We start from the raw sequence: 13,672 nt of genomic DNA on the forward strand, positions 1-13,672 counted from the left end.
TCTTAGGGGAAGCCCTCTCCAATCCTCTTTCCTTTACCTGTCTGCTTTTACCTGACTGGCCGGCTGGCCGGACCCGATCTTTGTGGACTACCTGTCCTCCCTCCGGGTCCGATTTAAGATCCTGCGACAGCCGAAAAATCGTCCGCGCGCGCCAGAGGCATAAAACTCTGCGAAGTTTCGTGAAGAAATGATCAAAGAGAAGATTATTTCGAAAGACTGTAAGCTTATACTTATGTAAAAATTGTAACGGATTGGCGAATCGCTAAGAAATGAAAGTATATGTTATAAGAACGTATAATAGAAACGTAAATGTGTTTTACAAGTAGCAATTGGTATGGTTCGCTCTAATTATCAGTTATCTTCCTGGTGAGGAAATCCCTGATGAATCACGATACGCCTTGGCGTTGCAGTTCAGTCGCGGAAATTCCGCTAGATTTTATGAGGCGAGTCGATTATGAAGCTTATTGACCGCAGGATACCACACACATGGATTTATGAAGTGCACTTTATCGAACCTGCACGTTCGTAACATAGTAACGGTATAGGGGCCAAGCATTTACGAGTTAATAAATTTTAAGTGGTCGCGCATAGATTCGTAACTAAATAAGTCACTCAAGTTGCCGTTTGAAGCGTTGGAAATATAGCCGCAAGAACGTATCATGCAACGTTAAAATTCTTACGTTCACGACTGAAATATTTGTGGTTCTCGAAAGAGAAATAATACCTTTGAGTTATTTAGCAGTGACGTAACTGTAACGTAAGAATCGCTGAAATATGTTTAATTTATAAGAATACACGTAAAGTATATTCATACATGAAAAAAATGATTTTGTCGGAATCTATCTAATTGTAAGATGGTTGAAGGTGATTACACATGGAAAGATACACATGGAATTTTACTGAAATATCTAAAAATTTATCTATATATAGATCTGAAAATAATTTTGTTGAACTATCAAAATAATTATGTGAGAAACTCAAATGTGATGAGTTGCAAAAAATTTCGATATTTTATCAAACTTTTGCAGCACATTGTTCATCAAAGCTTTTAAATTTCCTGTATAACTAATTTGATGATATAATAAAATTATTTTCTGTTCTGTATCTATCTACATTTTTAATCAACAAAATCGTTCTTTCCATTACCGTTAAATCAGATGTTCCGTATATGTAACTACTTAATATAGCACAGACCCAATATAGTTCCGTAATATAAGACCCCTCCGGACGCACGTAATACCGTATTGCACAGTAGTGTAGCTCATTGCACTTCCGTATAACTGGAGCGGACGAATATATTGAGTTTGTTATCAGACCTCATCAACGCTCGTAGAACTTCTTAATCAAGTCGAGAAACGGGTGTTTCGTTTTTGCCGAATGACTCTCTCAGTACACCTTCTGCGATTTTTATTATATATAATAGACATCGCATTTACGATCTCAATATTCGTTTTACGACGTACGAAGATCCATCTGCGATATGTTATATTTAATTATTTCGTATCAAAAGTATATTGATCTTAGAAAAGTGCACATTATCACATTGAGATCTAAAAATATCTCAGAATTTTATTTTGTCTAACTTACATAATACATGATTCCGATGTTATCAGTATAAATCCTGCGGGAAACGGTGCTCGAGATTATAAGCAAGTCTATAAACCTCGTATAAGATATAAACATCTTGTAATTCGTTCCATCCGTCATATAAAATCGGTGCTGTCTAACGCGGACTCTCATCCCGTCTGCACTCGTGTGCGATGCGTTTACCGTGGATGGCAATTGACGCCTACGATCATTCAATGATTGCGGATAACCGATAGGTTCCGGTAGCCCGTGTCAAGGATATGAAGCGTTCATGACGAGGAGAATCTTGTTCTCGCAAATAATTATCTAATTCATCTTCGTAGTCTCTCGGCAAATTGTGCGTCACGACTGCGTGTGCGTCGTAGCTGCATTACTCGAACTCGATTTTAAGTGATTTTCGCTGGCATAACTGCCGCTACATTATTGCTTTTTTAACGCAGCACTTTCTATCGGACCGGTCCCGCGATTTTCTTGATCGGTGCAACCAACCGGTGGCTCTATGCTAATAACTTAACTGCTACTTGCCGAACGCTCGGGGGTTACTCGCCGTAGGTTTTTTAAGGTGTATGCTAATTTCTCGGTACGCTTTTGCCTTTTATGCTAATCGGCGCTTCGGGCGTGTTTATGGCAAAGTTTGCCTGATACGCGATAAAAAATTGCGCTACCTGCACCAAAGGTTACCTGGCCATTGTAGTTTTTTTTTAGACATTACAAGGTGTTAAATCCAGCATTCTGCCTATATTATGTATTGTCTTAAAATATGATTATTATCGAGAATGTTTTTAATTCGATTGTTATTTAAAAAAGAAAAAGAGAAAAGTATTTATCAATTTTCAATAAATATTGTGCAACTTGAATCAAATGTTTAGAAAAAGCAACTTTGCAATTATTGTAAAATTCTTTAATATAATTGGTTTGCACATTTGAATTCAATGAGAAACTAAGGGCAGGATCAATCATATTAAAGAATTTTACAACTGCAGTTTCAAAACTGTTTTTTCTGCTGAACGCAGCCAATATCACTTATGATTTCCAAAAAGTTAACATACTATTTTTGCAACTTCGGTGTACTTAATTGATAAATTATAATGTTTTTTTAAGTACTAGAGATCGCGATATGTTCGCGAGAAGTTTTGATGAATTGAATGTAAAAAATAAAAATCCGGAGATATAAAATCAATATCACGGTTTTATAGATAGAAATTGATAAAAATTTTTTTATTTTATTGAAATTGAGTTGGAGTTATAATACTCTTTAATAAAGCTCTCGAGGTATTATCTGGAACTCGAGAGACTGTCAGATATCCGAGAAAAGTATTTTAGCCATGGGAACTTCACAGAGATCGCGTTGCGTCCACTTGACGCAATCATTTGTTACATGACGAGATGCTAGAAACGCATATGTGTGTAGCTCTTGATGTCGATGCTGGCTTAGATGTATAAATAAAGCGCCTCGCACTCTCGCCTCTCGCGGAGTTACGGTAATTATTTTAGTCAATGCCGTAATAAGGATGTTGCTGACAATCATCACATACGAACAATTGCTTCTTACATACATTAACGAACTGTACAAGAACTCTCCCTCCCCGACGCTTTATGAACGTATCGCTAACTCACGCTCCTGTAGATGGGACAGCTTTGACGCGAGCAGAGTTATGAATGGAATGGAGAGACGACAAGACCAGCACGCATCGCGCGATAGCATTAATGCATATTGCAGTTGCGTGTATAACCAGCGAGAAATTACCGTATATAATTTCTGTATATTTTTGAGAGATTATTACACGAATCTTTAATGCGACCTTCCATATTAAGGTAATAAAATAGACTGATTTACATATTTCGAATATATTTTTCGAGATTTGAAGAATATTAACCTTCTGTCTGCAATTTGAGTCTTTTTTTGCCCGACCCATATTTTTTTACACTTTTCATCTCTGTTATATTACTCTCTAAACCTTTTATAGTGAAAATTTTACTCTTAAAAATTGAAAATTGAGTCACTTTTCAAGATTGACTTATGCCCAATTTCTTCACTTCCAGATAAGTTGCGGATAACCTTATCCAGAAGATATCTCCATTGTATTCTGGGAGATATCTCTTGGATAAAGTTATCTAGAGGTGAAGAAATTGTGCATTAGTTTTCATTCTTTAGAGTGAGAGTTTCTTCAAAGAATTTAGAGTTTTTTTTTATCTCAAATGTTATTTAATAAAAACTGAAATTTGAACAAAAATGATGTCGAACTTTGAGAGTGAAATTTTGCTTGTGTCAAAAAAGATCCAGATTGCAAACGGAGAGTTTAAATATCCTTTTGTTTGAGTACAAAGACTAACGGAGTACTCGGTGGTAGCATATCGCCTCGATACGTTTTGCATAATCATCTCGCGCGGTCGCTGCGCTGTCCTTTTCTCCTTTCGCTGCGAGCAAAAGGTAGAGAGCAATTATCCGTTTCTCAAGAGCGCACGCACTCTCCCTACCGAAAGGGTTGCGTGCGCCGCGCCCGGCGAGTTCATTGAACCGACACACGACAGTGGCTGCGAATAGCTGCAGCCACCTTGCGCGTTTTACACAACCACCCTTTCGTTTCTCTTTCCTTCTTTTTCCCTCGCAAACTCTCGCGTACATCGATACTCTCTCTGTTTGCTCGGCGAAAGGATGTTAAAAAAAAAGGGAAAGAGGCGGTTTGAGAGAGAGAGAGAGCAACGAGGACAGGCGGAAGGGCGATCAGGAAGGGTGGGTAGGTGGGTGCAGTTGACGGTATCAAAAACAAGGAAAGCCTTTGTCGCCGGGCCTCCGCATGCTAGGGCGGACAAGGGCAGAAGTGCAGAATATAATGGGGCACGTGTTCGGCCGAGCTGCGCTAATGACACGGTTTCGCGGAGCTCTCGATGCCGCATTGTCCACGCAAACTCTTTTATACCGCCTCCGCCGTCGTTTTCGCCGCATTGTAAAGCTTGGTACGTGTTTGCACATTCGCGCAGACTCAGGCTCTCCGTTTCTCTCGATATTTTCTCGTTATATCTACTTGTGATTCCTAGGAATAATAGCCATCCCGCGATTGTTCGAGAGGTTTGTCGACGGAGTCACCGGGAATTGATAAGATCTATAAACTTTTATGTGCAGGGAATTAATTAAATTTTTTGCGATTGGAGCCGTAAAAATAAATCCTTGCCGATTAGATTCTTTTCCGAGAAGTGTGCTTCGTAAAAAGAAATCTACCTGCACTGAAAGAATGATTTCGCGGAAGTATTAAAAAATTTAGGTAGATACGGATTTGAAAATAATTTTGGTAGGTCATCAAAATAATTAGGTTTTAGCTGCTAGTTCAAGCGCGCTTTATAATTACTTTCATTATCTAATAAAATAATAAAAATCATTTTTAAATCTGTATCCACCTAAATTTTTAGAGACTTCAGCAGAACCATCCTTTCTGTATCAAATGTAAAGCTTGCCGAAATGTGCATATCGGAAATAATAATCTTCCATGCAATCTCGGCTTCAATTCTAATTCAACATATGTATATTTGCAGAACTTCTCGGGATATTTACGATCTCTTGCGTTCCACGCTAAAGGAGCATAAATAACATTACAAATATAGATACTTAGTTTTCGTGCCGACCGTTTAGGCATTCATGTGATTCCTGACCTCTAAGCTAACAATTAACATACATCTTTGATGATATAGCGTATTTGAAGTATCGCGTGAAAAATCGCGCATCTGCTCGCTCCCTCACATCGCCTTATTCGGACACGTCAGACATGCTCGTGTGCATAGACGGTGTGCAAACGTGTCTGTCCGCGTTCGCCCATTCGCGTCGAACGGGCACTACGCGTCGTTTATCTCGACGTGCGTGCGTGCGTGCGTGCGTGTTTATGTGCTGTGTGCGTAAGCGCGCGCACAGAGAAATCGCGGAACCGTGGAACCGTGCACGTGTTTACGGTAGCTTCCCGCGCGCCCAGGCATGGGTGCATAATAGGCATATTTCGATGGAGGAAAGGGTGCCCCACATCGCACCACTAACGAGCTAAATTCGTGCGCCAGTCATACACGATGCAACGGTGTGTCGTCGCCGAACAACGACCGACGTGAATCACATCGGCCTTGAAATAACGATGTAATCTACCGTTTAAAGTAAAATGAATTGTTCGAAGAATTGACATTTTTCGTACTGAAATCAATCCGTCGTCTGCAATTTGCGTTTTTTTTTTAGCACATGAAATTTCACTGTGAACTTCATTTTTGCTCACATTTATTAAATTGTTTTTATATTTTTTAATTATTAAATTATATTTAATTAGATTAGATTGATATTAAATAACATTTGACTTAAAAACTATTTGATAATAGAGATGAAAAATAATCCGAAATTTTTTTTTAAGAGTCTTATAGAACTTTACAGACGGAGGGATTAAAAATATGATTGCAAACGGAGGGTTAATTTATATCTCAAGAGGATACATTCGTACATGTTTAAATGGTTTGCATTACGTAAGCAATTATTTATATATATCCTTGAGGAGATTCGCAATTAGGGAGACGTCAGAGCACGTCTGCGTCATTAAAATATACGAAATATAACAAAGAATAACGCGATATGATTACGTAAAGTACACTGATTAATGTAATTGTTGAAAGTTCCGGCGGGCACGGAAATAACGCTCATAATTATGACTTGCATTTCCCACACCGTTCCGGTACGAATTACGTATAACGCGGTATTTTATTCGTACGCATCCTAATATTACTACATTGTGTATGCATTATTGTATTATTCATAAAATGTGGTCGCAAGTCTATTCGCGTACGTAGAGATTCCGTCGTTCTGCAAGAGTAGCGTCTGACGCAATTGTCAGATAATCCCCTGTTGTATCTCGAAGACGTTTATGATAGACAGGCAGAATGAACGCGGTGAAAAGGAAGCGATGGGAAATTCATAACGGTGTGTTCCTGAAACAAAGCGGGACATCACTTTTTTTTCCACACTCCCCCGTATACTTGGTTTGAATACGTGGGAGTCTGGGCGTTTTCAGCACGTCAGCACTAGGTGATGGAAAGTAGGATCCAAGCGTGCTGTACGATCTCCCTTGTCAAATCATGGAGATTGTCAGACATGAAAAACCATTCACGTGTACGGCAGCGGTTGCTTATATACTAACGTGGAAAATCCGGACGTGACGTGAAGAAGGATACCCGCGGGCTAAAGAAAGCGGACCCGAATCGCACGTAGAATGTTAGAAAACATATATATACATATACATATACATATATATATATATATATATATGCGCGCGTGTGTGTGTATGTGTATTTATGTACGTACGTGGGCAGTTTGGTAAGTTAGTGACTTTTTGAAAGGAGACTATATTGAAAAATAAGTGGAATTTTAGTAAAAAAAAAAAGTTAGAAAGACAGTCACTGACTTATCGAGCTTCCCTTGTATATGTATATATATATATGCATATTTTTTTACGACTACTTTTTTAAGCTCGTACAGTGTTCCGTTTCATCGAGAGATATTTCGTTCGTCGTTTAACACATTAGTATCACCGATACATCAGGTCATATAGGATTCTTTTATTTCGTGAACGTTTATTTTTGTTTCAGACACGCCTCTATCACCGATGGGGCCTTCGTCGCCGAGTCAGGAAGGTCTATTCACGGATCTTCGGCTTCTGTCCTTGGAGAAGCAGCTCAATATCGAACTGAAGGTAGAAATCCGCTTGCTGAAGAGACACTATTGAATTACGATATACATTTCAAAATCACAAGCAGACATTTGCGATATCCGCGAACACGGATGATATTGCGTGATATCAAGCTGTCACTTATCAAGATTTTTTAGCAGCAATTGCGATATCGGAGAATACCGATAACAAAATAACATCTCTTTCTATAATAAATATATTATATGTCGGTATATAACTTCTTGATAATATATATTTAGAATATAATTCTCGCAAAGTCGTTATGTACAACTTTCTGAATGATTACGCAGAACTTCGATAGTTCTCTTTCACTTTTCTTGTATTAGCCTCGCATGAGTCAGCGCAGTGAGTCGCTCATAGTTTTTCTCTTACTAAAAATAATCTCTCGTTACATCACGCAAGGATTTGAAATAATTAGACTAACGCGTCCGAACTCTTTGTAGTTATCACTTGTTAATGTAGAAGCGTTAATTATTTGCAATTATACCTTCCTATTTTCTCTTTTTAACAAAGTGGTTAATTTTTTTGTACATTGGACTTTTAACGTGGGCGTTTAACGTTTAATGCTGTATATATATAATTAAATTTTAATAAAATAATGTAGAATGTCATTCCTTTTATGTTCACGGTAGGTCAAGCAGGGTGCTGAAAATATGATACAGAGTTTAACGAGTGGCCATCGCGACAAGAAACTGCTACAGGAGGCTCAACAAATGTTAGATGATTCCCGCGCCAAAATCGAGTTCCTACGTATGCGGATTATGAAGGTGCGTCAATCACGACAGCAACAACGAGGCGATGCACCACCACCGAACGGTGAAACAGCTAGTAATAAAGGTACGTACTGGTCGTTATTAATAATAATTTGTGTATGCAATATTTGATCGAAATTGGGAAAGAGAAGATGATTGAAAGAATGTTCTCTGTCTCTCAAATATTTTTCTACAAATAAAACAATTAGTTCTCCAATATTGATTGTAATAAACGTAAAGACACAAGTTGTACCAACATAAATTTACGGTATCGCGTGTGAATCGGGGAGTTGAAATGCTTCGTTTATTTAAATAATGTATGCGCGCTATCAGAAATTCTGCTTAATTCTGTCGAACGTATCGTCAGCTTTATCGTTCTAATTGTTTGAACGACCATAGTTAAGCTGTATACATTTCTGATTTCATTGTTAACGTGAGGTTTACGGAATGAAGACAGTAAGCTGACATTTACTGCGGTAATGAAACTGTCTCAGAACACGGTATACATTCGTATCTCACCCAGGAATTCGTGCCGTGTATTCATTATAAAAGTACAATGTTGCATATGTTCGTTATTGTGGTAAATGGCATTTCTTGGAAGGAAGCGCTTTGTTCGTCGAAGGATATATTCGTTACAATGGTTTACTTTTTCCTCGCTATAAAACGTGGGTGGATACATTACGTAAGAAGATAATCATGCGGCCGTAGATAAATGAAAGCTTTGTATGAGTAATGGTTAACGTTGCGAGTGTGATCTTTTTGTCGAATGTAATGTGAATAATAAGTATAATGCTTTTACAGATAGGTACGAGCCCAGCTTGGAGCTTGCGTTGGAGGAAAGGGTGGAGGAGCTACGGCATCGATTACGAATAGAAGCAGCTGTTGTAGAAGGTGCCAAGAACGTGATACGTCTTCTACAAAGTGCCAAAGTCGCTGATAAGAAGGCCCTAACCGAGGTACGTGGTCATTTTTTTTTCAATTCGCTATCCGTCGACGTGGAAACGGAAGCCGGAGTTCTGCGCGTGACACGCAATTTGCGAAAGGTGTTTGTATATGTAGCATTAAAGGAAGCCATTTACGTCACTTCGCCGGCAGAGCTGTTTCGAAATGATAATAACGTGGAAATTGTCCGACTACTCTCTTAGTGAAAATGTACAATGAGGACAATTTCCGCTTTTAGCGCAACAAGATGAATTTTTCTTTTAAATCAGCAAACGCAATACATGAGAATATCCCACTGCCTTATTTGCCATATTAAAAGTTTTTTTTTAACGTAGATTATGCTTTCTAAAATTTTTAGATTGTTTTAAGTCAATTGATTAGGAAAACATTTTCTGTAAATTGATTAATTTATAATAGTTTCGGGAATTAGTATTGGAGACAGATCTCATGTGAGTGGTGATGTGATTTCGACGAGGGGGCGTTTGTCCGCTGTGCCGGTACGAAAACGACTTCTTGTCGACAGCCGGATCGCGCGGGCGACGTCGGCGGCGTAATGCATGTCGACATGGACCCCGGAGGGTCGGTGGCGGCGTATACGCGCGTCTCTCAAAATAACTCGCCGAATACCCGCGCTACCCCGCCGTTTCTCGTGACGCCTTTTCGGGTCGCGCTTAGTTACCATCTCTCGAGGAGAACTGGCATCATCCAGTATCGTAAGCACCGCGATAAACCGACGACATGTGCACCGGCCGACTGCGAAGGAGGCGCCCGTGGAATGTATACGTCCATCAAGACATCCAAGAAGATATCGACCACGCGTTCGGATAATCGTGGCTGTTAATTATGATTTGAACTCGAAGACTGACATAAAGCCGCCCAATGATCGTAGCCCGTTTGGAGTCGCCCCTCCGCTTTCTTCTCGAACGCTGCACTCCAAAGAAGACTGACGTCTGCTTCAGAATCGATTTAAGCTGTCAGGATACTTGTATACTAACTGGACGCTCAAACGTCTCTAATCGAGCCATAAACAATCCATTACTTAGCGGAAGTTTAAATCTTGTTTGATGCTTGAATGTGTGTAACGTATGCGAGTTACTCAGAAATAATCGATTCGATCTTTTTAGATTATACGTGCTAAATAATTTCACACACACGTAAGATATCTGTGTTTCGAATACTCTTGGCTACCGGCAATTATCGAGACTGAATAGTCTACAATTTTAATTGAAATTTTTAAGCAACTTGTACATCGATTTTTGTATCGTAATACATCTCACCTGACCGTACACATTATTATTATTGCGCACAATTATTACGTCAGTGACTGTCGAGCATATAAAAAATGCTACGTTATTTAAAAAAATATTTTTAATGCGACTGTATGTTGCTCCAAATTTATATCGTGCTAATTATATACATCACTCTATATTGCTCAGTTTGTTGCCTTACAAGAGATGGAAACCGCGATGGTTGCAACAATCGCAGAAATATTGTGTAATATGCAATGATGAACTGACACATCACAGCTGTCACAGCTGTTAAACATATTTTATATGTAGAGAATAATAGAATGCAAAGCGACGATTACTATGTCATATCTTCAGGTATCGGCGCTAAAATTTTGCAACGTTAAAGCGGAAAGAAACGCACTCGGATAGTTCTCGAACACGGGACCCGAAAATAGATTGGTGGCGATGCAATACCGCAGTATTACCATCCTTCCGGGAAAAACTGCGCCACGAACGAGATTGTGAAGCACAAGCACAGCTCAACTCTTAAATAGATATCATTATATAAGATTTCTTTTCAATATATTACGAAATTAGATGAAGAATTAGAGATAAATGATTACGGGTGATTAATCGCCGGCATTTTGTATACGTTCGAGCAGAGAGACTTCAAATCCATGAACAGAAGAAGAGCCTCTTCGGTACGGAGGAGAAGAGGGCAGATCACTTGGACGTATTTTCCTGGCAGCAGAGCCGATTGGATAACAATAATGTCGTGCGGTGGATGAAGGCACGGCAGAGGCTGAGGAGGAAGAGAGGCGCAAGATGTATGGACGTCAGGATAATTCGGGCGACAGTGGCTCGAGCCAGGTGCCACCGTGGCTTGTGCGCGCCGAAGTCACGATCCGCCACGGCGACACGGTGACCTCCGAGACCGTGCAAATGCCTCCGGGTACCAGTACCACCACCGACGCAGGCGGCATTCGCATGATATGCCGCTGGAACACGAGCGAACCGAACTCGACATCAACGTCGACGCCAGCCACCACGTCCAACGCTTTCCTGTCGTCTGGTAGTACCGCCGGCGGCTACGGCTTTCAACGGGGCAATATACTCTTCACGTCCACACCGCCCGAGAAATCAAGCGGATCGTACACTTTGCCACGTTCGGGCTCGTCTGGTAACGACGACTCTATCTCATCTAGAGGCCGAGCGAACGTTTCTGACTCTGGTTATACCAGCGAACAGTTCTCGCCGCACACGTATTCGTCCTTGCCTGCACGACGCTCTTCTCAACAGTACAATCATCGATGCAAAAGCACGTGCAGCATTGTACTATCCCCTGTAGGCGCGGATAAGCCTAATCCTGAGAAAGTTTCGTCTGTCGATCAGTGGCACCGTCGAACTCCGCACCAATATGTCTTTTCACGTCATCAATTCAGTACGGTTCCGGAAGTCTGTGAGGATTGTGCGGAAGGAAGCGCATCGAGTGCCTTCACCACGCATTTTTGCACTCGCGTCGCAGAAAAGACGACCAATGCCAATGCCAGCAGGGCCACTGCGGTAAGCAAGGACGCGGCATCGCAAACCACCGACATCGAATCGGTGCGCTCGTCGTCGACTGTAAAGAGCAGCAAAATTAGGAGGAAATTTGGTACTGGTGCTAACCAGCGTAGCGAGCAGAAAAAGGAGGTGAGTCATCAACATGGAGTAAATATCTGCAACATGCAGTAAATATATGAAACAGATTGTTCACCACGAATCTCAAACGCGACGATCATCTTCTTTCAGCAGGAAATCCGATCGCCCCCGGCATCAGTTGGGAATACCAGTACTGGTCCTCCGACCGATCCAGAAAAATCGGACTCATCCGCGAAAGAGGATAGCAGTAAGCGCAAGTCGCGAACGGTGCACATCGATGTGTACTGCACAGGATCCGATGACGATGCCAGCACAGACACGATTAGCGAGGACAATCACAGCACGCCCATGACAGTCTTTGAAAACGACGACGTCAAAGTCACTCACACTCAAGCGGCAGATAACTTGCCGCTAGGATTTCAAGATGCAAACGCGTTTCTGAAGCGCAGTGCCGAGCGACGATGCGCAAGTTTCAGAAATGCACCGATGAGAATGCCCTCGTTAGCTAGTTCGAAGGGATATGATAGCGACGAGGTTATGAGTTCTCTTTACCCCTCGCGATTCAGCTCGTACAGCGGGATACGGGATCTCGATTCCGTTCCGTGGTCCACAGTGTCGTCCAGTACGGCTCTTTCGCCATGCGATTCAACCATGACATCATCAAAGGACACATTCTCCGATATTGAATCCCTGATCAACAGTAAATCTGGCTTGACGCCTTGTGACAGCTTTGAATACGCCAATGCCACGGATCGCGACAGAATACGGAAATTGGATATTTTGGCGAAAACTGGTAATGACAGAAACAGAATCTGGCGATCGCCGCAAATTGAACGGAAACATCTGCTACAGAACAGGAAGATGAGAGAGTACTTCGAGAAGCATGAGATAAATTGGTCGTCTGGGGACAGTGCTGAGGATTCCGACGAGAGCGGAGCAGTCGGTTGGAGTTTCATATCCGGCGATGATAAATCACGATTTGTTAAAAAAGATTCGATCGTCCGTTGTACGAGCAAAGGTCAAATCGAGGAATCTAGTGTGACTAATTTAGACTCGGAGCATAGAAGTGCTCAAGAGGAACACTCTCGGTTTGCGATACACAAAGATTATGTCCCTTATACGAATGTTTTACGCGATCGTATTGGTCCGTTTGGATCGAAGAGCCCTTCTCCCCTTCCTTCGACCATACCCTCCCGCGTAACGTCTCCCTTCACTACACTGTATGGAGATAGAACTGAACATATTCTAAAAGCCTCCAAATTTGGAGCAGTAATCAGCGCGTTTCGAAAGCCTGGTCATCATATAGGTCCCTCGAAAAATCCGACGTGTTCGTGCGAGCATTGCCGAAGATACTTCGAGGACGGAGGTAGAGGACGATCTTCTTCATTGAGTGAGCTCGAACGTCATCCGGCCTTCAAATTGCGAAAAGAGTGACATTCAATTTCATTAGCTCTTGAGGATTTTAAATATATTGATTCTTTAGTTTTTATAAGACGACAAATGCTTTCCACTTTATTTATTTATGTTATAAGATTTGTATGCTTAAAAAATAAATTGCGTTCCATTGCATTCGAGGCGATTAAGAACAATATAAACTCGTATATTGTGATTTGTGTGCTTAATTTATATTTCTTAAAGTATTCCATATACTCTATACATAGCTTTTTTTAAATCTAAATTAATTATTACGAGGACTGCTAAAAAATACATTCTCCTGCAAATTGAGCATTTATAAAAATTAACAAGGATGTATTATATTGATTGCATCGTTAATAAATTTATGTCGGATATCATTTGTGTGTTTACTTATATA

The 13,672-nt window shown here is 40.7% G+C and overlaps 2 protein-coding genes across 5 annotated transcripts in view; both read left to right on the forward strand.

Annotated features, from left to right (window-relative positions):
- Positions 1–13,672, forward strand: part of Pkn (serine/threonine-protein kinase N) — a 37,419-nt gene that overhangs the window by 16,241 nt on the left and 7,506 nt on the right. For all 3 annotated transcript variants that reach the window (XM_018514434.1, XM_018514431.1, XM_018514432.1), the window contains exons 4-6: positions 7,195–7,298; positions 7,928–8,132; positions 8,849–9,003. In XM_018514434.1, the coding sequence (XP_018369936.1) occupies positions 7,195–7,298; positions 7,928–8,132; positions 8,849–9,003 (464 nt within the window). The remainder of the gene's footprint in view (positions 1–7,194; positions 7,299–7,927; positions 8,133–8,848; positions 9,004–13,672) is intronic.
- On the forward strand, positions 9,525–13,431 carry LOC108765635 (endochitinase A). 2 transcript variants are annotated; one of them, XM_018514436.1, is made up of 2 exons: positions 9,525–11,910; positions 12,013–13,431. In XM_018514436.1, the coding sequence occupies exons 1-2, from the start codon at positions 11,044–11,046 to the stop codon at positions 13,291–13,293; spliced, it is 2,148 nt and encodes a 715-aa protein (XP_018369938.1). In that variant the 5' UTR covers positions 9,525–11,043; the 3' UTR covers positions 13,294–13,431. The 2 variants fall into 2 exon arrangements, with proteins under 2 accessions (XP_018369938.1, XP_018369937.1); XM_018514435.1 differs by having other exon boundaries at positions 9,526–11,910; positions 12,010–13,431.

This window comes from Trachymyrmex cornetzi, unplaced genomic scaffold, assembly GCF_001594075.2.
Source record: "Trachymyrmex cornetzi isolate Tcor2-1 unplaced genomic scaffold, Tcor1.1 scaffold503, whole genome shotgun sequence".
Taxonomy (NCBI): Eukaryota; Metazoa; Arthropoda; class Insecta; order Hymenoptera; family Formicidae; genus Trachymyrmex; species Trachymyrmex cornetzi.

Bases quoted from the DNA above. Each gene is read 5' to 3' on its own strand.
- LOC108765635 (XM_018514435.1), top strand. From the start codon at position 11,044: ATGTATGGACGTCAGGATAATTCGGGCGACAGTGGCTCGAGCCAGGTG. The intron at 11,911-12,009 runs GTGAGTCATCAA...ATCTTCTTTCAG, and splicing joins GTAGCGAGCAGAAAAAGGAG to CAGGAAATCCGATCGCCCCC.